We start from the raw sequence: 21,240 nt of genomic DNA, 5'->3' as shown, positions 1-21,240 counted from the left end.
CGGCGCGCGGAAGTGTTAGGGACGTCGAAGTGCGGAGGAAGGAGGGTGAGATTCGGAGAGTTGTCTTCCGTGTGCTTACTATGCCCTAGATAGTGGCTTTTTGTTCAATTGGCTGTAAGATGAGAGTGAATAGGCAGAAGGGGAGAGGAAAAGAGGTATATCTCTCTAGTTGTGGAGATAAGATGGATGGTTGCTTTGTAAGACTGGCGCAAGACGGACGGAACGGGCTGACTCGACTAATAATACGTGCAGTAACAAGTCATTCTGTCTCACTCGTACATTCACTCTCAGTTTGAAGCCATATAAGATGAGTTGATAGATGGGGTATTGATATAATTCCTACTTTCTCCCTGTCAGGTCTTCTCTGTCGATATTCTCTGGTATTCGTCAATTTCATCCCTTCTCACGCAATTCCTCCAACAATGGTATCAGAAACTAGAAGAGTCTTGACCTTTACGGGAGGCCAAACCCGCCGGACATGAGCATCCACATGCTCTCGAAAAACACAAGTACAAGAGGTTGTGAAAGGCAGCGTAACGTCGTGTAGCATCTCTGGGCTTCGAGTCCGAGAGCAACAGAGGCAAAAGGAGCGTGTGACGGCATCTGCCAGCGCATAAAAGCGACCGTGATAGAGATCCAACACAGATCATCCGTCTCACTACGCCTGAGCCTTCACCTCCTCCTCGGCCTTCTCCTTGCCCGCCCATTCTGTCCGTCCCAGCCTGACAATGTCGGCCGCCTCGACGACCCAGTACTTGCTGGGCGCCTTGCCCTCAGCGGCCAACTGCGCAGCCCTGACGGCCGCCCTGCCAATCACCTCGGCGTCCTGGCCAACAGCGTCCTTTGCCGCGGTGCTGAGCCTGCCGATCCCGTTGACGGCTCCCTGGATGATTCCCTCGAGCGCGCGGCTATGCTCCCTATGGCCGAGGATCATGCCTGGCTTGAGGATGACGGCTTGTTGGAAATCCTGCTCCTTGATTGCGTCCTCGACACCGTTCTTCATCTTGCTGTATGGTGCCATGCTCGAGGGGAAGCCCCGCGTGCCCCCACTCGAGATAAAGACGAATGTTCCCGTTCCCGCAGCCTTGGCCGCCTTGACAAGCTCGACATTGAGGTCGTGATCAATCTTCCACTGGTTGGCAAGTCCTCCGGCAGCAGCGCGTGTGGTGCCCAGGGCGGAGAAGACGACCGAGGGTGTGGGGGCGAAGCTGGACAGAAGACTAGCCCATTTGGAGGTGTCTGCGTCGACGACGGCGTCAAGGCGAGGTGATTCGGTCTTGGGTGCGCGGCGTGTGATGGTATGGACGGGAGTGAATATCTCGACGGCGAGGAGAGTCGATAGGATGTGGCCGCCGACGAGGCCGGTAGAGCCGATGATGGCAGCAGAAGGAGGAGGAGTCGCCATTGTGCGTGATTCTAGATTGTGTGCTTGTTGGTTCGAGGTTGTTATCTTCAGCAGCGTTGCGAAAAGGTTTTTATCGGTGGATATCAAACAGAGACAGGGGTATCAGGGCTAGAAACGACAGCCAAGAGACTCAAGACGAGCGTAAAACCCCCCGGTTTATATACGGTGTGAGAAGGAGCCGAAACTTTAAATCATGTCTGGAGACAAGAGAATCGAGACGGGAGATGCTAACCCGGGCGGAGCGGACTTTCGGGGCGGTGACGCCATGCGGGAGACCTCCCTGGTAGGTACGGTACCAACCAGCCTGTACTGGCTGATACCAGCTGGTTTCTATTGACATGTGATAACTGTACAAGGCCCAAAACAGTGGCTCAGGTACTTGAATTGGGTTTGATTCGATGCATGATACTTTGCTCCAAAAGACATCAGATGAAAGAACGTGTAAGTGAAGCTGTCAGCATCTAATCGAGTCCCAAGATCCCAAGTGCTGACCTTCATATCGTCCCTCTCAGCGCCAAGCTTCAGTGGTTCGCAGGGGTCCAAGCTGCTAAGCTCTTTACAAGTCCCCCCCACTTTCCTTCTCCGCAGTGTCAACGGACGCCCATGGATTTTTGACTTGCGACATCATCTTCTGCCTGCGTCTGACTTGAACTGTCCACGACGATATCCTGTCGCCTACTCTCTCCACTTATATGATCTTGCTCTTTTGTACAAGTCTTATACCTCGCTAAACACCAATACTCTCTAGAACACCTCGCCACCCGCTACATACTCGCAATGGCTACTCAATACGAAGGTACTAACCCCTCCCCCTCCATCCATCGCAAACTTCTACTAACAGCTTCATCTAGTCGAGCACAACGTCAAGTTCGCCGAGCCTCGCCGCTCTGGCCGCCGCGTCGACATGGCCTCCTTCTTCTCCCTCCTCAACCAGCTCTCTGAGCCCTCGGGCGACCAGACCCCGCATCACAACCCGCACGCTACTCCCACGCCCGTCGACACGGCCGCGCTCTTCCGCCTCCTCCAGGATCAGCTGCAGACCTTGCACGTCACCGCTCCGACCGAGGGCAACCGCGAGTTCCTCGAGTCCCTCATCAGCTCCCTTGAGGACGACATCCATGATCCCCCCACCCGTCTGCGCGGCGTGTCGCAAGAGTTTGTCGACTCTCTCGATCGGGTGAACCGCAAGACCCTCGACAAGGACGACGACTGCGCCATCTGCAAGGTGCCTTACCTCGAGGACGAGTACTGCCTCGTCGTCGAGCTGCCCTGCAACGGCGCCCACCGCTTCGACCTCGAGTGCGTCGGCCCCTGGCTGCGCAGCAAGGGCACCTGTCCCATGTGTCGCCAGGACTTGGCCAAGAAGAAGGAGGCTCCGGTCGTCGAAGATAGCGAGGAGGAGGATGGCGATATGATGTACGCTTGAAAGGCATCACTTGGTCGTTTTATGCATCAATGAGTCTGGCGTCCGGGAGTTTGAGCCATGGTGGGTTTTGGCATTTGCACCGACATGATGAGCACGATTGCACATTTTCTTGTGCCTCTTGATTGAATCTATGGATAACCGCTTGCTTCTACCACTTGATGCGTGTCTGTATACCAACCGTCACCCGCTGATTGTCAATTGTCGGCCGCCAACCAATCACTCACGAACTGCTGCCTCAACTGCCTCGTCTCCCTCCTGGCATACGCTTCTTCCAACACTTTCATGTGTCTCGCAGCATATTCCACCTTTCGCTTCACTCCCTGCTCCGACTGTTCCCCCAGTAGTTCCAGCCTCTGCCGCCAAAATTCCCATCGATCCTTGGTTACACCAGGCTGCATACCTTTCACCAGCCCGCCGACTCTCAACACCCGGGCTTCAGAGTCCGTCAGCCTTTTAGTGGACTGGGCACGTATGAACAAGGCTTGACCTGCATGCTGAATCTATTGGCATGCCCCCTCCAGCATTGCATGGCGCGCCGAACCGTACGGCAACGACTCTTCTAGCGCTTCACGCAGCACCCAGATGGCAAGGTCGGTACGCTCCGCGATTCCCTTGCCGTAGAGGCGGGCAAATAGGGACTGCAAAGAGATCCATTTAGCCGGAGAAGAAGAAGTAGCAGTCATAAAGGAAGCTGGTCAACTTGTCAGCCCAGCGACACTTGACTGTGAAGGGCATCAAGGGGAAACTGACAATCTGCGACCTCGCGCAAGCATTCCCCAAGCAGCGGCATATCCTTCCACACCGCCGCCATACCAAGCCATGGTAGAATCAACCCAGAACGCAGGTTTTGGAGTCGTTTCAATAACCGCACAAGCATGTCGAAGCGCTCATCCTCGGGTTGTATCCGGGACGCCATGGAAATGATCAGGTTCCACAGCCGTCGGAAGAACGCTGGGATCTTGTCCTCGTTTTGGAACTCTCTTTCCCATAATTCCCGGAATAGTCCGTTGATACTTGCAGCGATAAGACTAGCCTCAACCTCCCCATATTGGCCCGGTCCTGCATCTAGGAAGCGGGAGATTTCCTCCACTCGCAGACGGAGAAGTTCTTCGATATTGAGCTGAGCAGTGGACATTCTTGGTCAAGCCGGACCAGGGTAACTCAGAAATTGCTGAAAATCTCGAGGCTTGTTGCGTGAGTGAGGTTATACTTGGGTTGATACTTATGATGGGTTGAATCTTTTGGAGTGAGTTGGTTAGAAGATAGGAGTTGATGTTGATGATGAAGACGCCTGGATTTAACAGTGTCAACTCCCAAAAGAAATACTCCATAACGAATGTGTCACGCCTGCACCCCAGCAGAGTCAGGGACCGGAGGTCACACAGGGTCTCTCCTGCCTATTGTCCAGGACCTACCGGAGGAGGAGAACGGAGATGTGGGGCCGATCAACGGAGCCGTGGTGTGGCACGTGTGGTTCATTCAGTTTGATGGCTGCTACCTATCAAAGCAGGCTCATCAACAATTAGAACTGGGTCAAGACATAGCCACAGGTCGATATTGATAGTCTCGTCTGACACGGTAGCCGTAGCTCATTCATTAGGGAATATGATCCTGGTAACCAACTCATCCACGAGTCAACGGTAGCTCTGGGTATTGAGCTCCAGCGTCTCCTCCAAGAAGTTGTCCATCTTGCATTAGACACCTTGACTTCCTCTTGTAGTTCCCAATCTCACACCTTCTTTGGCTCTCCCTTCTTCGGCGCACTCCCTTCCTTGCTCGCCCCTCCCTTAGAGGTCTCTTTCCCGGCACCCGTCTTCTTGATCGTCTTCTCATCACCCAACGGCTTGCTGATGCCCTGATTTGCACCGCTCGCGTTCAGAGGATCTTCGCCCTCGGGTCCCTTCTTGCTGGTTTTGTTCCGTGTCTGGGCGGCTGCCTCCTCGGGCCGTGTCGTGTTGGGGTCAAAGGCAGTATCGGCGTGCTCGCTAGCCACTTGCTCGTCACGCCCAGACTTTGTGTTCTCGTTGGTCACAGGGCGGAGCGATTCGCGGTCCTGCGAGTCCTTATATGGCCCCCGTAGGCGAGAAGTCGTGTGGAGAGGGTGGACGGTGGTTTGTGTCGCGCGGAGGACGTTGCGGAGGAGAGACATGGTGATGGTGATGATGTGCATGCAATTGAAGCTGTAGGATTACTTGAACATCAAGACAGAGACTCTGCGGTCAATTGAGTTGGTAAATCTGAGAAGAAAACTATTTTGAGACTTCCGAGATCAAACATAGTTATTTCGATCGAGAGCTTCTTTTGACGTCATCGAACTGTCACCTCTGGTATAAGTGACAGCCATCGTCATCACTTTGGATTGTGGATAGCCATGACCCATATCCACTTGACTACGTAGTTTCAACAGCAAGACATCATGAGGGCCTTCTGAGCTCCAGAACTGGATTTCCTTCTCGTTAGCAATAGCATCGTGTTGTGTGGGAATAAAAAAAGACTCTCCCACTCGACAAAGCGCCTGGTTTCACCCAAGACGTGGTCTGATGAATGTTAGGCCGTTGCCAAGCGCCAGGCCCTGGTCGTCAGCCCTTCACGCACCCCAATGTTGCATGGGTCTTGACATCGTTTAAAGGGGCTGTATAGCATTGCAGTCGTACGGTTGTTCAAGTGAGGTATCGTGGAGACTAGCCCCGAAGCGAGCATTGCCTGGTTGCAGAGGGAAACCCCAATGTCGCCTGTAAGCTACAAGACTGGGACATGCAGCTCAACCTCCCCCAAGATCCTCGATCCTGTTGGTTCACCTCGATCGTGACAGAGCGGAAGGTCCAACACAAGCGACAATCAAGCCATCGCGGATCCGGGGCCCCAAACACGCCCTGTGCTCTGAACCAGAAGCCCGCCTCTCAGCCGACATATCGAGACGTGGCAGAAGATCAAATTGCCAGCCGTGATTTCTGACCCCTCGTCGATCCAAGCTTCGGGCTATCGAGCTGAACAACAAAACGGGACGAACAAAGTCGGTGACGATAATGGCAAACAGCCCGGTAGTCCGGATGAAAGACCACTGAGGCAAACAACGACGAGTGGTTCGATGCCATCGCCTTCCTGAATCGATCATCACGAGCACAAAACCGGCTCACAGGCTCCCTATGATGGCACAATGTAGAGTTGTTGGATCTGAGACACTCATCTCAACCCCGGACCAACCTGTCCCAAGCCCTGGTATGGAGGCTGCCAGATCTGACACTTCCAAACCGGGCGCTCTGGGAACCCGCAGATGTTGATGGTAGCGGTGAGGCACTCCGGATTTGGCACGACTGTTGGTGTTGTAACCAACATGCCCCGTCTCCTGGTTCATCAAACGGCCAGTGCAGTACCAAATCACGCCACTACTCCAACCCAGTGAAGAAGCCAGATACGTGGTTAGAGTGCTGTCAAAAGCTCGGGAGTTTCTTTGACAGCTTTACTGAGCCGGCGGTTCCGCCGGTGTAAGTTGTCTAACCTTGTCATCTTTCTTTGGTATTCAGGATATTCCCACTGATTGGAGGACATAACCCAAGGGCATTCCCAACAGACACGGCAAGAGAAAAAAGCAAAAAGCAACCAGGTGGACGACGGCCGAGATGCTGCGTGGAGATCCGAGATCTGAAGTGAGGCTCTTGGCCCAGGCTAAGGCAGCCAACCTGTTGATGGCCGGCGGCATCGCCCGAGAGGCGTCCATTGTTGAGCTGAAGTTTTCTAGAACAATTCCGTGGCATCTCCCCGCATGGCAATTCCATTGGCTGTGAAAGTGAAGTAGCAAAACTGGCCCGCCTTTGGATGGGTTCATCATCTTGATACCTCGCCAAGCTGAAGGAAAACGGTGCTCGCTAAAGTGACGTTTGTCGGGATGGACCCTGTTCGTGGCCGCCGTGGTCGAGCTTCCGGCGCAGTCGGGAGCCATCTTCACATGCCTCTCGCCGGGGTGCACACAGAGCAATGCTCTGGCCAAGGAATGGCTTCATATGCAGGCGAGGTTCGAATCCACGGGATGTCATATCTACGAGTAAATGTCGAGATTAGGAGGCGGTTGCGGCGTCACAGAATAGGAGGATTGGCGGGCATGGGTCGAGTCGACATGCCCTCGGAAACGTTTATCAGGACGACAACAACATGCAGCCTTGCAACTTCTGCCACTTATGACGCTCGCCCGTCAGAGGCTGGCTGGAACGCCGCGGATGCAGGCTGTGAAACGCCTCGGGACATCTGACTGGTTCATCTGCCTCTGTGCGGCTTCTGGAAGTGGTTGGCTGCAGCAGCCAGGCGCGGCGCCGTTGCAGCAGGGGACCTGAAATGTGGTTTTGCTTTTTGGTGCCATCGGCAGCCGTTATTTCCACAATCATGTGGGAGCAAGGGGTCGGCGTGGAGGGTGGGCAATGAATGTGCCTGTACCATGTGCCATCGTACTTGTACCTACATCAGCCTGTATTGTAGCCGGTGAGCCATCGTTTGTTTCCACGCACCTGCTGGGCTGTTCCCTGGTCTCTCGAGCTGCGAGTATAAGGACCAAAGGGAGTAGGCATTGCCGTTAGCACCGGAACGCGGCAACGGGAATGCCTACCTTGGTTAAGAGGGAGGCGCCACAAGGTCACTCAGCACAACCATCCCATGGCAGTCCGCCACGGGCATCTCCGTCGCTTATCTGCATATGAAGGGCGTCTCAACACGCATGTAAGGGGGCTGCAGTGACACTTGAACCGAAATCTTCCAGAACGATGCCGGGTCGCACTGCAGATCCGGTCTGGCTGTGTGCTCCTGAAGAAAGGGAGCCGCCAAGCTGACCGTGTCGACGCGCTGTACGACTGTGATGGTTTAGCATTCATGCAGGGGCCAGATGAAAAAGGGAGATCGGAGCCTGTCCCATCAACATCAGCGGCCCAGCGGATTGGGTATTGGTTGCGGTGACGATGGACATGGCGGCCGGTAACAGATGTGAAAGGCCAGTCTGGGACACAAGTAAGAGTGGCAGACGAGGATGCTGACCAACAGCACGATGTGACGAGCTCCAGATCTCCGGAGGCTGACAGAGGGCTTGATCGCCGCGTGTCCGCCGCTCCACGGTTGCCAGTCCCTGTGGCTTCGTGGCGCCTGTAGACGACGACGCCAACTCTGTTGTTTCTCTTGTTGGTGGTGCTGCGTAGCGAGCAGATCAAGACACCATGGCGCACCCTGAAGCAACAACAGTTTTGACGCAGGATCCATAGGGATGATCGTCAACCGGCGCCATGTGTGTGTACTAAGGCATGGGGACAGAAAAGGATGTTTCTCCGGTGAGCCTAAGCAAGGGACCACCACTGCGTCACAGCAAAGCTGAAGCTCGGTAGATCCTTTCCCATCCTGACGGTCTTGGTCGTGTTTAGGAGTTTGATATCAGGATTCGGTGGTAAGCAAGCAGCTGTCCTGTGTCGGTTCCCAGCATCGAAACTGCAGCCAGCCTGGGTTCCTGTGTGGTTGATGGCGATTGGGGGTACACTAGGATGAGGGTCCAATTGGCTGAAAAGCACGAGGAGAGCACGAGGAGCGCACGAGGAAGGCAAGCCGGCGTTGCTGGAGCTAGTGGGCACGCAGACCCGCTGAGAAGGTATCGCATGTACCGGCATGTAGATCGTGCGCGCTGAGAGTCGACTATGTAAGATTTAGGGGAAACGCTCCCGCGATTGGGCGCTGTGCGGTTTGGTTGCAGGGGTTGAGGGGCGCACCAGAGTGGTCCCAGGTTGAGGATGTGTCGATAGGTACTTGGGGTACCTAGGCGTTCGATGCTTGGGTTCCCAGAACTGATTGCCGGAGTTGTCAAGCTGTTCAGTGGTTAGACTGGCTCTCTCCGCCACGCGCCGAATCCCCGCAAGCGCTCCCACCTCGGACACGCCGAGGGACAGCAAAAGGGTAAAAAGGCACCGTCAAGCCAGTGGCCCTGGGTGGCTGCAGAAGAGAAAAAGGATCACGAAAACAAAGGCATTTGATGAGAAGGGGACTGACGTATCGATGATTATCACTGACCGGCTGTGTTGCAGGTCGACTGCACCTAGGGACGTTGGACACCCTCCCCCAATTCAACGGTACGGGGCAAGGGTACGGGCAACAACAGCAGGCAAAGAGTCAGGACCCTTGTCGCGGTCTGGGGCCGCGGTGAATGAACTCAACTCTGAGCCAGCAGACAGGCACGGGGCCGGGAATAGCGAGAGGACGATCCATGCTAATAAGGTGTAAAGGCGAGACAAGACAGGAGGGGAGGCAGAAATAACGAGAATCCCGTGACATACGATTTGTTGCCTGCATCAAGTACATGCAGGCACCCGGGCTGAGATGTCCTGTAGTAGGTGAGGTGAGGTAAGGTGCCTGCCTCAGGTTGGCTTCAGGTCCACTCAAACCCATCAACGTCCATTATCTCCATGGCATTGATTGTCCCATCTCCATCCATCCCATGCCATTGGGTCTCAGCCATTCCATCCCATCCTCCCACTCAGGCCCAGACCTGGCGGCTTTTGGCTTCACCCGCCTTACCCAAGCTGGACCAGCTCCGTCCTGTCCCACGTACCGCTGTACCTCTGGTTCTAACTCTAGCCCACGCCTGGCCACGATACGCCCTGGTCTAGGTGCTCGCGCCGCAATAGCGTTCGTTGGCACTCTACACTTGACCCAGGACAGTTCAGTACATCGTAGCAGCAATCCATCCTCGGGCAGTCATCCCCTACTGGTTTGGACCAGCATGAGCAGTCAAGTCTGGTTGCCGGTGGAGTGCAGTCAGGCTCGTCTTACACGGCCGCCATGAGGTGGTGACATTCTCACATTCCCCCCAGGTTCTACGCCATACGTTCATTGATTTGGTCCATCCCATTGACATGGCCCCGGCTCTCCCGTCATCAAGTCGTCTACGGCTACGCCAGTAACGACAATCCCTTCTGTTCTGGACCTGGCTTCCCGGCCGTCGAGAGTGATTGTTGCTGCTGCTGCTGCTCCTTTCCTGTACGTACCTCGTCGGTACCTCTCTTACACTCACTCAAATCATCCACCACTTCTGGACCCCTGCCCTGCGGTTGTCCGTGCTCTCGTCTCTTGCAAGGGAACTAGAACCGTACGGACCACCTGCAAGACGGTCCATTCTGGGTACGTTGGCACAGACCAGACTTGTCTCCCGGTCGTACTCTTGAGGGCACCTCAGTGTCGAGTCGAGAGAGGTACCTACTGACCTGCCGTGGTGCGGTGCTTGGCTGGCAAATTGAGTGGGATCATCGTCCTTTGGCGGCGTGGCCGTCTGTTCAGTTTCTGCTGTTTTGTCGCTGTCTCTGGCCTATTTGCCTGCCATTCGACGCTTGGAGATTGCTCCAGAAAAAAGTCACCTACTACTGTCCTGTCCTGCACCCTCGCTCACTCTGTCGAGACCCTCCAACCCTCAGACCTTAGAACGGACCCAACTAGTTTCCCCCCCTCCCTTCCACTTGCGACTCTCCTACCGGGCCAGGCCAGGCTCCTCTCCTTCTTCCTCCTTGACTGTCCCGTCCTGTCAGGTTGCTGCTTGCTTCTTCAACTGGACTCGCTGCGCTGCCGTACTGTACCGTACAGACGGACGTCTAGAACATCGTTGGAAGCGCATCGCAAACGCCCAAACGTCACCCCATCATCATCGCCAAACGAATCGTTTTGTCGCCATCATCGTCGCCATCTACCAACGGGGCCTCGTTCTTGAACGCCCGGAGCAAAGCAATTTGGCATCCTCAAAACGCCTCCACAAGCCCCCTCCTCGTCCTCCTTTTCCCCCTCAAAAGGTCCCCTCCCCCCAAACAAAGTCGCACGCCCTCCCCGAATTGCCTGCTCTTCCCGCCGCCACCTCCTCCGACGACATCCCCAAAAGCGAACCGATCACCCCAACTGCGCTGCACAGCAGAGCCGATCTCGCCTCGTCTCGCCTCCCGTGGTTGCGCCGCCCGCCAAGGCCCAGACCAGACCCTGCTTCCATCAAGTCCCGATTCCAACTTCACAAGCGCCCCAGCCTTGTTTGCTGCTGACTTGACTTTTGAGTTGGGCCTGCTTCTGCCTCGCATCATCGTCGTCAACGTCGTCACAGCATTCTTTACTACAGTACATACATCACGCTCAAGGACAGTGCCCCCTGCGAGATACTGCCACGGCGTTCCGACTCCACTTGTGCTCCATTCCTTACAACTCGAGACTCAGCATGGGACTTTGTTACCGATCACGATAATTCAACGTCGTCCACCACATCCACCCCCTCACGATGGGCAACGGCCAGGGAAAGCCCGTCGACCTTAACGGCGAAGGTACGTGAACCGCCTACCGCTGTCCTCGATCTCTTGGTCCTCGCCTTCTTCCATCGCCTCTTCCTCCTTCTAGTCGTTCGTCGTCTTCAGCCGCAAGTCCCTTGGCACCGTCCGATTTCCCACGTGTGCCGTGCATGGCGCGAACCTCTTCTGTCCTCGTTGGGCCCCGTATTCGCAACAACACGAGTTGATCGAATAATTGTGCAACAATTGTCTTGGGTATTATGCTGACACTATCACTTACAGTGAACCTCAATCACTTCCGTCTGTTGCGAGTCGTCGGCCGAGGCGCCTTTGGAAAGGTTCGAATCGTCGAACGCAAGGACACCAATTTGTCCTTTGCCCTCAAATACATTCGCAAAGATGAAGGTAGGTCTCTGTTCCTACTTGTTGCGTCCTACTGTTGGCCTTGAACAACGCCCCTGAGCCGTACCACTCGTACCTGTACCGGCAATCGTCTGCGTGGCCTTTCCGTGTGGTGCAATGCCTATTGTCCTCGAGCTGAGCTAATCGCGATGCTATTCCCGCAGTCGTACGATCCGAGAGCGTCCGTAACATCATCCGTGAGCGCCGAATGCTCGAATACGTCAATCACCCTTTCATCTGTAACTTGAGATACAGTTTCCAGGACATTGAATACATGTACGCCCCTGTCCGGCCTCTATCCGCCTTGCAACACAGTAGTGGCTCACCCGCAGCAATAGGTATCTTGTAGTCGATTTGATGACGGGCGGTGATTTGCGATTCCACATCTCGAGAAAGACATTTACCGAAGAGGCGGTCAGATTCTGGATTGCTGAACTGGGATGCGCCCTGCGATACGTGCACGCCCAAAATATCATCCACCGAGACATCAAGCCCGACAACGTCCTCTTGGATGCCGATGGACATGTCCATTTGACTGATTTTGTATGCTTTCCGTGATTCCCAACAACAGGGCGAGGCTAACTGGTGGCAGAACGTTGCTTCCGACGTGGTCAAGGGCCGCACTCTCACGAGCAAATCGGGTACTCTGGCTTACCTCGCCCCCGAGGTCTACGCCGGGAAGGGATACGATGTGCGAGCAGATTGGTGGTCACTGGGAGTCTTGTTTTACGAGTGCATCTACAACAAGGTACGTTTGGCATAATGAAGTCCTGCCAGACGCAGCAAAGGCCACTCCCAAGTCAAAAGACGCTGACCCGATGTAGCGACCTTTCGAGGGTGGTTCCGAAGGATCCCTCAGCCAGCAAATCCAGGCCGCAAACCCTAAATATCCGGTAACACAGCCTCCCGTTTCCCTCGCATGCCTCTACGCAATCGGCTCCGCCCTCGACCCGAACCGAGAAACTCGAATGGGATCGACATGGGAGAGCTTCATCAATAACGAATTCTTCAAATGCTTCGATTTCGAGCTTCTGGAGCAAAAGCGGATCGAGCCCATCTTTGTGCCTTCTTCCGATAAGACCAATTTTGACGCCACGTACGACCTTGAGGAACTGCTTTTGGAAGAGGCGCCTCTCGAGGCCCGTGCAAGACGTCAGAAGCCCCGCGAGCGTCTAAAGGAAGATGCGACTGATAAGGAGATCCGGGAAGATGAGCTATACCGCATGATCGAGACTGACTTCAGGCCGTTTGATTACACGGTGGCTGCATACAAGAGGTGAGTCACAGCCTGCCAAGTTCCCCTTGTTGCTCCTATGCTGACCAGCCACGTAAGAATTACTGAAGGCGCCACCGAGGAAGCCCATAACCAGAATCAGAGCCAGAACCAGAACCAGAATCAGAACCAGAACCATAACAACGAGTCAGCAGATCACGGTCCCCAGGCTCTCACGACGGATGAGGCCACACCCATGCCAGCATCCAACGGAGGTTATCAGCAATCACCTCTCAACCCGAGCCTCAGCAATGAAAGCCGACAAGGCCGTCCGGTCCGGCCTGCGCCGCCACCTCCATACCAGAACGACTTCCGGGCTCGTCACGTTCCCATCATTGCTGGTCAACGTGTCACAAGTCCCACGGGAGGTGTTCAGGTAACGCTTGATGGTGGCGGTAGCTGGTCTGAGCTGGCTCGGCAGGATGCGACGCTGCCTACGGATGCCAACAATGTGGCAGACGGCAAGGCTGAGGGCTCTGGCGGCATGTTTGGATTCCTCAAGGGCAAGAAGGGCCGCACAAACAGCCCCAAGCCAAAGGAGAGAGGTGTGTTGGGCAAGGAAGGCGCAAGAGTTGTCATTGGCTAGAGGATGATGGAGGCTCGCAATGGGCCATTCGCGTACCAGCGACGAAGGATTAATGGCCAGTCGACGGACTGCACCCCCGCGCTACGGAGTAGGAGGCTCAATTATACGACGAGTCTGCACCCGGCCAGCAGATACCGAACGGCTTCTGCGGTATCTCCATGACGGACGGAATCGGATTCGGATTCGACCGACGCGAGTCAGTATCATGGAGCTCGGTAGCCGGTTAATATTACGCTCGGAACAGACGGGCTCGGACGGGGCGCGGCGACGGGAGACAAAGGACGATGAGAAACGGCCTCTCTACTTCATTCATTACGGCGTTCGGTCATGGTTTACGGCTAGACGCCCTTGCCGCCCCAGGATATAGAGGGGCATTATCCCAAGGAACGAATGTTGATTTGAAACAGACTACCTATTTGGCACAAGACCAAGGACATATCGCATGTGGAGCTATCCATCATTTGGCGGCATCTCATTCACTTTGGCCCGCGGCATAGGCGACATGCCTCTGCGGCTGCCGCAAAGGCGTTCCTCTCTGTCGGGGGGGCTGGGGTTGTTTTTTTCTCGGGATATACTCATATTTTACACTTACCCATCCCGATCGACACATCTGCAAACGTCTGTTGAGGTGGATCAGATTATATACAGCCAGTTAGGTTTCGGAGTGCGTTGGAAGAGTCAAACGAGGAGAGGCGAGGCATTGGGAGGAGATGTCAGTATTGATGGTTTAACTTGTTCGTTATTGTGAGCATATTTGGAATAATACCCCATGTAAACTTTTACCCATCGTTTCCAGGAGTGAGTGCCATCATGTCTTTGTTGTACTGTTGTTCTCATCTCATAAACGTAGACCAAACCATTGACTCCCAAGGTGCACTTTCATCACAGGGATAGATGAGAACAATAATATCTGGCAGCTAAATACGAAGAGTTGCTAGGGAATGGTCAGTGTAAACTCCTAGGCCTTATCAAACAAAAAAGAGCTGTGCCAACTCCCTGAGTTTAGCTGTTTCATGCAATATCGGGTTCGCCCCATGCGGAGAAGAAGAGAGGAACGCCAAGCTAATGCCGCAGATCCTAGAGGCGAATGATTCTAATGTTTTGTTTTCCTTCGGCTTTCATGATCGAGATGCACTTTTGAGAGTGGATTACTTCTAGACTCTCGGGCGAGACTGTTGATAAGTGGTCGTGATAAGTAGAAAATGAGACCAGGTACCAACCAGTCCTATAGTTATGTCATCTCTCAATCGATCTGATGCATTCACTGCGTTGTCAGGTCTCTCTAAACCAACGGCTAGCCCGCGTGGAATGTGCCGCAACAATACCAGTAAATCGGCCCTTGTCACTTTATCGAAACATAACATTGTCAATGTCTGCTCATCCATTGAAGGCCTACCTGTGATATCCGCTGCACTTACTTCTATACTCAATAACATCCATGTTCTCTCTGTTCCAACTCCAAATATCTCTCGATCATCGACGTATTTCATTCTCACATATCACAAGATGAATAAAACATGTCGTTTATCCACGTAGCCGAGCGCGGACATCATTTGTGCTGCCTTAAATCGGGAGTTGCAGCAAGCCTCTCACTGAGCCACTCTCTGACACATATGCACACTTATAAAAATTGGAAGGGTCTTTGCTATTTCAACCCTAACACATACGCTAGGTCTTCCAGATATACAGTCACTTAGATGCGTAGGTCAGAGTACTGACGAGGGCTTGTTGAAGGTCCCGTAAACAGCAGATCAGACAACGGTGGACATACAGCAACGTTTCAGATCTTTGTGAAAACCCCCATTGTTAGCCAGTCCTACCGGCCACTTCAGATTAGATAGAGAAAGGATCAAGGGCCTGTTCAATCAATGCCATGTTGAGTTGGTCACCAAGTCAACTGGTGTTTTGAGTATACACGTCCTGCAGGTAAGATGCCGCCAGTTATGCCCATTAATGAATGTCCTTCTCACTTACTCAACGCATCAACTCATTCACCAATATTTACACAAATACACTGGAACGGTGAGGACAGTCAGTAGAAGCTGTTTCAAGGCAGCAACATAGAAACTGGCTCTTAAGCTCCCAGTCAACCTAGCAATGCCACCATCAAGTGAGCATATCAACGTCAGGTCCGACCAAGGTGTATCAATGGGAAATGTTTGATTGAGTATAGTCTCGTTGCTGATGTACATACAACGCATCCAGCATCAACGCTTACGCAGACACAGATGGCTGTTTGTTTCCTCCAAAAGTCTCCTCTCGCTTTCATCCATAGGTAGCGTTTCCTTTGTTGTTGACCTCCAAAAACCACTCATCAGTCAATTATTCATAGCAGCAAAAAAAACAAAGCCGTCCGAAGGAAAAGCAGAGTGAAAATATGAACAAGAGCCTCAAGCCTAGGCAAGAAAACCGACATCTGAGTGTGCAACATTCTCCATGCCATGATGAATTCCCTTCACTCATCCATGCAATTCATGACCATCTCTGATAGAAGCAAACGAAGAGAAGAGCCACGATCCCCGTGATTTTCCGAGTCCATCCTTTCTGTTGTAAACGCCGTATTCCGTATGTAGCTGCTTGCCGAGCGCCGGGGTTAGATTGATACTGTACAACCGACTCTGTGTCGAGTGTGGATACATCTCACACTGACAGACCGAGATGCTTGTCGGCTTTGGCCTTGTCGGCTTCAATCTCGACACCCAGCGTTTGGGCGACGCAGCTGCTCGACACATCCTTGCCCATGTACTTCTTGAGGATGGTGTCAAAGTCCGTCTCCGCCACCACAGGGCCAGTACCGGAGCACTTGGCCTTCTTGGTGAGCTCGGAGCAAAGACCGTCCAGGTCAAACTCGCCGTTCTGGGCCTTGGGGCAAGCTTGAAGTTTCTCCCTGCAATATGGGTCAGACAATGAAAAACTGCCATAGTGTGGTGGCATCACATACCAGAGCTGATTGCAATTCATATTTTGCTTCTTCAGAGGCTCATCATCAATCGAGTTCTGCTGGGCATCAATCTGGTCAATGAGGTTTGGAGCCTTCTTGGGCTGGGCGTTGAGCTTGGAGGCAGGGCTAGTGGGCGCCATGTTGTATGGGACGAAAAAGTCGGTGTCGAGGGCGTCGTTGAAGAAGTCGTCAAACGAGGGGTTCGACAGAACATTATCCTGAGGCTCACGGTAGTCGCCAAAGAGCTGTGGATCAAACTGGCCGCCATTTTGCTGGGCAAGCCAGTCGAAGTTGGTACTGCTCAAGTCGACATTCGAGAAGTGGTCTGTCGGAGCATGCGAAGACTGCTCCTCACCAATAGTCGTCATGGTATCAACAGGCTTGAAGCCCATTGGTGATTGTGTAAAGGGTTCGGGAGACGTCCCGCAAGAAGAGCTAGGGCCAGTGTTGGAGTGCGACGACGCAGATGGTGAGCTTGTGGCACCATTGGCACTGTAGCCCGCAGAGTCAACGCTCGCGCGCGAAGGGTTCGTAGCAGAGCTCGACATGGAAGGACTAAAGACGCCCGAGAACTTGGCCAAGTCATCCTTGAACTGAGACTGTGGTGATCTGGAGTCGTTGGAGAGGCCTGATGGGCTTGGGTAGGCCTTTTGGAGTGGGCTTGTAGGCGATGAGCCAGATCTCTGCGGCTTGTTGGCGGGAGGTCCGGGGAGCATGCCGAACTTGGGGAACTCGAATTGAAAGTTGACGTCGCCGAGGTTGCTGACTGCTGCGTTGCCAAAGGGAACCTTTTCTCTGGGCAGGGCCTTGCTATTTGTCATCAAGGACACCTTTTGCTTGTACTGGTTGAGTTCGGATGTCATGCGCTCAACCTGAGCGCGAAGCAAACCATTCTCGTGGTTCGCAGCCTGGGAGGCCTTTTCTAACTCTTCAACCTTGGTCTCAAGATCCTTGAGATGCTTTTCCTTGCGCTCTCTGAAGGCTCGTTGGGCGGCTCGGTTCTGGGCCTTGCGCTTCTAGAGTGTGGATTAGTAAACGGATCAGACCTTCAGTATTGGGGGTAAAACATACCGAGCTGGGTTCAGATGTGAGAGGCTTGCGGCCAGGCTTCTTGGGCACCTTTTCGGTGCTCTCGCGGCGCTTGGGGTCTTTTCCAGGGCTGGTCTCCTCGTCCTCATCATCGGGGTGGCTTCGCTTTTCAGTACCCTCATTCTCTGTGGAGTCGGACTTGGAGGTAGCGGCGCCGGCAGCGGAAGGAATATCTCCAATCATGGAGGGTTGATCATCGGTAGCAAAGGAGAAGTCGAAGCTGGAATCGCCAAAGTCGTAGTCGTAGCTATCAAGGAAGGGGCTCTCCTGATATGCCGTGTTTGTAGCACCCTTGGGCTGAGCGGCCGAGTTGTGAAACGAAGTCGGGGAAAGCGACAGAGCGTTGTTCGCGGGAGTCGCAGAGATCTGCTGCTTGTTGGAGTTGAGAGCAGCAAAGAGCAGGTTCTGCTGTTGCGGGGTCAAGAGGAAGTTGGGTGGCAAAGAGCCACCAGTGCCAGCAGAAGCCATCGCGAAGGTCAAAGAAGGTCGACGAGATGCGGCGCAGAGGATGAGAAATGGTCGCGGACCGTGGCAAGAGAAGGCAAGGGTAGAAGATGGATATCAATCCAAGCTCTCTGCCGTTCCAGGCTCTCTCGCAAGAGGGGGGCAAAGAGCCTGTGTAGCGGCGTCGTCGGCGTGTTGGCGGCCACTCAGACTAGAGCAGCGAGCGGGGCTTTGTAATGCGAAGCGATACACGGTTCTCGCGCGTATATGACACAATGAGCAGGCAAGAGATTGATAAACGAGGCGGAATAAGGGGATTTTCGGATTGAGATCTCAAGGGACCAGGTTACTATGTAAGATGGATGATGGAATCGTTGCGATGGGTGGCAGCTGGCGTCAGGCGGATGGGGTGGACGAGAGCCAGAGTTTGGCGGGGGCCAGGTTGTAGCTGGTTGGCTGCAGTGCAGGCTCAGCACTGAGAGCGCCCGCCGAGCGTGCAGGGCTGGTGGCAGGTACCTACAGAGGGTGAGGGGTACCTGGCAGTCGCACTGTAGGCGGCCGTAAGTGCAGGTTCAGAGGTGGCGGGCCGCGTGTGTACAAGGAGAGCTGCGGGAGACGCTGCGGCAAGAACGGAACGCCGCGAAAGACTTTTGCTGCCTGAGTCACAAAGATTTCTTCTAGTCGCTTCTGCCGTAAGCCCTGTAAACGGGGATCAGGAAAAAGGGACCGTCGAGTGGGGGGAGACAAAGGAAGAGGTCAGAGTGAGGAGGCTGGATGGTGGCATTGGGACGGATGACAGTGCGAATCGAGTCGCCAGGTGCATTTGTCAGCCGGCGCGACCGGTCACTGGCCCCATCCATGGACCATGGACGCATCAAACCACCGAGACTTACAACAAGACGAAACAAAAAGCCACCTAGGCCATGCCAAAACGAGGCTCGAGCACGCTCTTTTTCTGCTCCATCTGACTCACGTTTGGGATCAAACAGACCGTCATTTCCGTCCACACCGGCCTGTTCTCTTCGTCCATTGGCCTGTCCCCCACCGGCCACCCGGCATGCCTGGCTGATCTGCCTCCGCCGCTATTAATTGACATGCCCGCGCCCTTCATCATGCACAGGTTCCCCGAGTCTCCCCTTCTCCTCTTGTGGCCTCGTCCGGTCCTCGCATTTATGAACGGCCATGTGCACAACCCATTGTTGCAGTTGCAGCTCGTCGGGTGCCTGCTGTCATGCCGCCGAGACAAACGGTGACCCCGACATATCTCAACTCACGCATCCGTATACAGTCAATCCGACTCTCAGCTCCGACTGATACCACAGCTTGACCCTTCCCAGATCCGGCCCAGCTACCAGGCTGCTAACCTTTTTCTAACCGCAAAAGTCGCCCCGTGCACTACCGTCATGTCCAGCACCGCCTCCGGCCTCACTCCCTTATCGCCGAAGCACCTCCCGAGCGGTCATCTCATTCCCCCCGCCCCCGGATTTACTCAAGATTCGGACTTTGTTCCTCCGTGCATTCGCCATTTTTTGCCGACCAATCATGCCGAAGCTCCTTGCCTGATGGGACAATCCTCGCCTCAGGTCATCGAACTCCCCGAACGAATGCCCTCGAATTTCGATGCTTAGATTTGTTCATTCACCTCAACTTTCGTGACGTAGCCCGGAAATTCAACCTCTCGCGCTCTTGGCTTGATCGGAGAATTCAACCGCGACCAACTACCGAATCTCTAAACTTGACGAATCACAGCGAACCCGCGGGGTTTGACAAATGCGGCTAGGGCCTTTATATGCATGTTTTGGAATCATCCTTGGTGGCGGTTCGACTTCACGTGTCGTCTGTCTCAAGGCAAACGGCATCCATTCCTCGGTTCGTGCCGAGAGGTGTGAGCTGCCTGTTCTTGTTTCTATTCAGTCTCTTGATCCATTGAATGTTTTGCGTGATCTCCTTTTCATGTCGAACCTCATTAGACTCCATGCATAGTAGATGTTCAGCTATCTACGTGATCATGGTGCTACTCGGGTGACAAGCATACATATTTTCATTGCCTCCAGCTACAGGGCATTGAGACAGCGGATGGTTGGCATTGCTACGAATGAGGTCAAGTCTTTATATCCTCAACGATTTGCAGGTACAAGTCTAGTAGTATCATCAATCAGGGTAGCGATTATCTCCAAGTTGTCTGGCCATACATAGCAGAAGGCGGCTGCTGTTTGGCTGTTGGCAATTTGCATTGCAACCTTCTTGCTCCTCATGTTGGTTAGGCGTTTTTCTCCAACATTCCAATCAAACATCGCCATTTATCAAGACATTCACAATCACCATTGCAATGAGCGCGTTGTTTATTACAGTTGTTTATTGGCTTCTAGTCGTCAAGCCTATCAAATCCCAATGCTCCCTGCTTGCAACGCCGTTCCGATTCATGCCATCATTAAGCGTGATTTATTCCTTGGCGATCTGCTTGTGGACCTCGGCCTTGTTGTCGTGGGTGGTCTCGTCAACCTTGTCGGAAAGGGCATCCTTGGCGGCAGAGGCACTGAGTGAAACCGTTAGCATTCTGATTTTGAAGCCATCGCCAAGAGTATGCGGAAGCCGCTTACCGAGTGCTGAGGGGGGCGTTGGAGTCCTTGGCAACCTCCTTGTTGGCCTCCTTGCTGACACCGGCGGTGGCACCCTGGACGCTCTCGGCGACGTAGTTGAAAGCCTGCTTAGCGGTCTCCATTGTGAAGTTGTTGGTGGTTTTGGGGGTTGAGGTGATGGTTTGGTTGTTTGGATTGAAGGTTGAGATGATTGTTTGAGTTGTTGTGTGATGATGAGAAGAAAGGGAGTCTTGGAGGTGGGAGGGCCTGGGGTTTAAGTAGGAAATTTGCAATGAGAGGCCTTAGGTTAGTCTCACGACGCAAGTAGGTGGATTGCTTGTTGGAATTGTTGAGGTTTCTCATATCTGTGTACCAGCCGTTATGCCGATTCACCAAATTACCGTCATGGGGCTATCGAGAAGCACTTGGGATCGAACTTCAGCAAACCGATCGATGATGTGACGTCAGTGAATCCCCCACTACAGCTGATTGCAGAATCCAACACTCGCCCACTACGTCATTAGACCCCGCGGTGGCTTCTTCCAAAGGGCATGTTTTGATCCTGGCCAAGGATGCTTTCAGGCGCCTCTGGGGCCACCCTTTCTTGCGTCCGGGGTGATGAACGCCTCGTGCCAGGGACGGTTTCGTCCAGGCATTCGCGAAGCTGATTGGGTGCTGCCAAGTCTCCGAGCACGGGAAGACTGAGGATCACTGCAGGACATTTGCGGCTCCAAGCTTAGGTCCTCCCCGAACGGATCCACTAGCTCAGGGCCGCAGCTTTGATTGGCCCCGGGTAGACGTCTTGATGCATAATGACAA

The 21,240-nt window shown here is 53.9% G+C and overlaps 6 protein-coding genes across 6 annotated transcripts; 2 read left to right on the top strand and 4 right to left on the bottom strand.

The window, feature by feature from the left end:
• Nucleotides 1-658: 658 nt before the first annotated feature.
• On the bottom strand, nucleotides 659-1,405 carry LRP88_05205 (uncharacterized protein; the record flags this gene model as incomplete). The annotated part of the gene is made up of 1 exon (XM_083241764.1): nucleotides 659-1,405. One exon carries the CDS (start codon nucleotides 1,403-1,405, stop codon nucleotides 659-661), a length of 747 nt encoding a protein of 248 aa, XP_083102912.1.
• A 777-nt stretch (nucleotides 1,406-2,182) lies between these two features.
• Nucleotides 2,183-2,831, top strand: LRP88_05204 (uncharacterized protein; the record flags this gene model as incomplete). Its single annotated transcript, XM_083241763.1, has 2 exons — nucleotides 2,183-2,201; nucleotides 2,257-2,831. 2 exons carry the CDS (start codon nucleotides 2,183-2,185, stop codon nucleotides 2,829-2,831), a joined length of 594 nt encoding a protein of 197 aa, XP_083102911.1.
• Nucleotides 2,832-4,560: 1,729 nt separating this feature from the next.
• Nucleotides 4,561-4,980, bottom strand: LRP88_05203 (uncharacterized protein; the record flags this gene model as incomplete). The annotated part of the gene is made up of 1 exon (XM_083241762.1): nucleotides 4,561-4,980. One exon carries the CDS (start codon nucleotides 4,978-4,980, stop codon nucleotides 4,561-4,563), a length of 420 nt encoding a protein of 139 aa, XP_083102910.1.
• Nucleotides 4,981-11,100: 6,120 nt separating this feature from the next.
• On the top strand, nucleotides 11,101-13,368 carry LRP88_05202 (kinase-like domain-containing protein; the record flags this gene model as incomplete). Its single annotated transcript, XM_083241761.1, has 7 exons — nucleotides 11,101-11,143; nucleotides 11,390-11,512; nucleotides 11,674-11,785; nucleotides 11,848-12,052; nucleotides 12,102-12,257; nucleotides 12,334-12,785; nucleotides 12,843-13,368. 7 exons carry the CDS (start codon nucleotides 11,101-11,103, stop codon nucleotides 13,366-13,368), a joined length of 1,617 nt encoding a protein of 538 aa, XP_083102909.1.
• A 2,640-nt stretch (nucleotides 13,369-16,008) lies between these two features.
• Nucleotides 16,009-17,866, bottom strand: LRP88_05201 (bZIP transcription factor; the record flags this gene model as incomplete). Its single annotated transcript, XM_083241760.1, has 3 exons — nucleotides 16,009-16,255; nucleotides 16,310-17,325; nucleotides 17,381-17,866. 3 exons carry the CDS (start codon nucleotides 17,864-17,866, stop codon nucleotides 16,009-16,011), a joined length of 1,749 nt encoding a protein of 582 aa, XP_083102908.1.
• A 2,418-nt stretch (nucleotides 17,867-20,284) lies between these two features.
• LRP88_05200 (glucose-repressible protein Grg1) lies at nucleotides 20,285-20,564 on the bottom strand (the record flags this gene model as incomplete). The annotated part of the gene is made up of 2 exons (XM_083241759.1): nucleotides 20,285-20,378; nucleotides 20,443-20,564. 2 exons carry the CDS (start codon nucleotides 20,562-20,564, stop codon nucleotides 20,285-20,287), a joined length of 216 nt encoding a protein of 71 aa, XP_083102907.1.
• Nucleotides 20,565-21,240: the final 676 nt, after the last annotated feature.

Source organism: Fusarium phalaenopsidis (genome assembly GCF_050370095.1).
Source record: "Fusarium phalaenopsidis strain FUZ10S chromosome Unknown contig_32292, whole genome shotgun sequence".
Lineage (NCBI taxonomy): Eukaryota > Fungi > Ascomycota > Sordariomycetes > Hypocreales > Nectriaceae > Fusarium > Fusarium phalaenopsidis.
The sequence above is the reverse complement of the archived record's forward strand: the minus strand, read 5'-3'. Positions and strand labels throughout refer to the sequence as shown.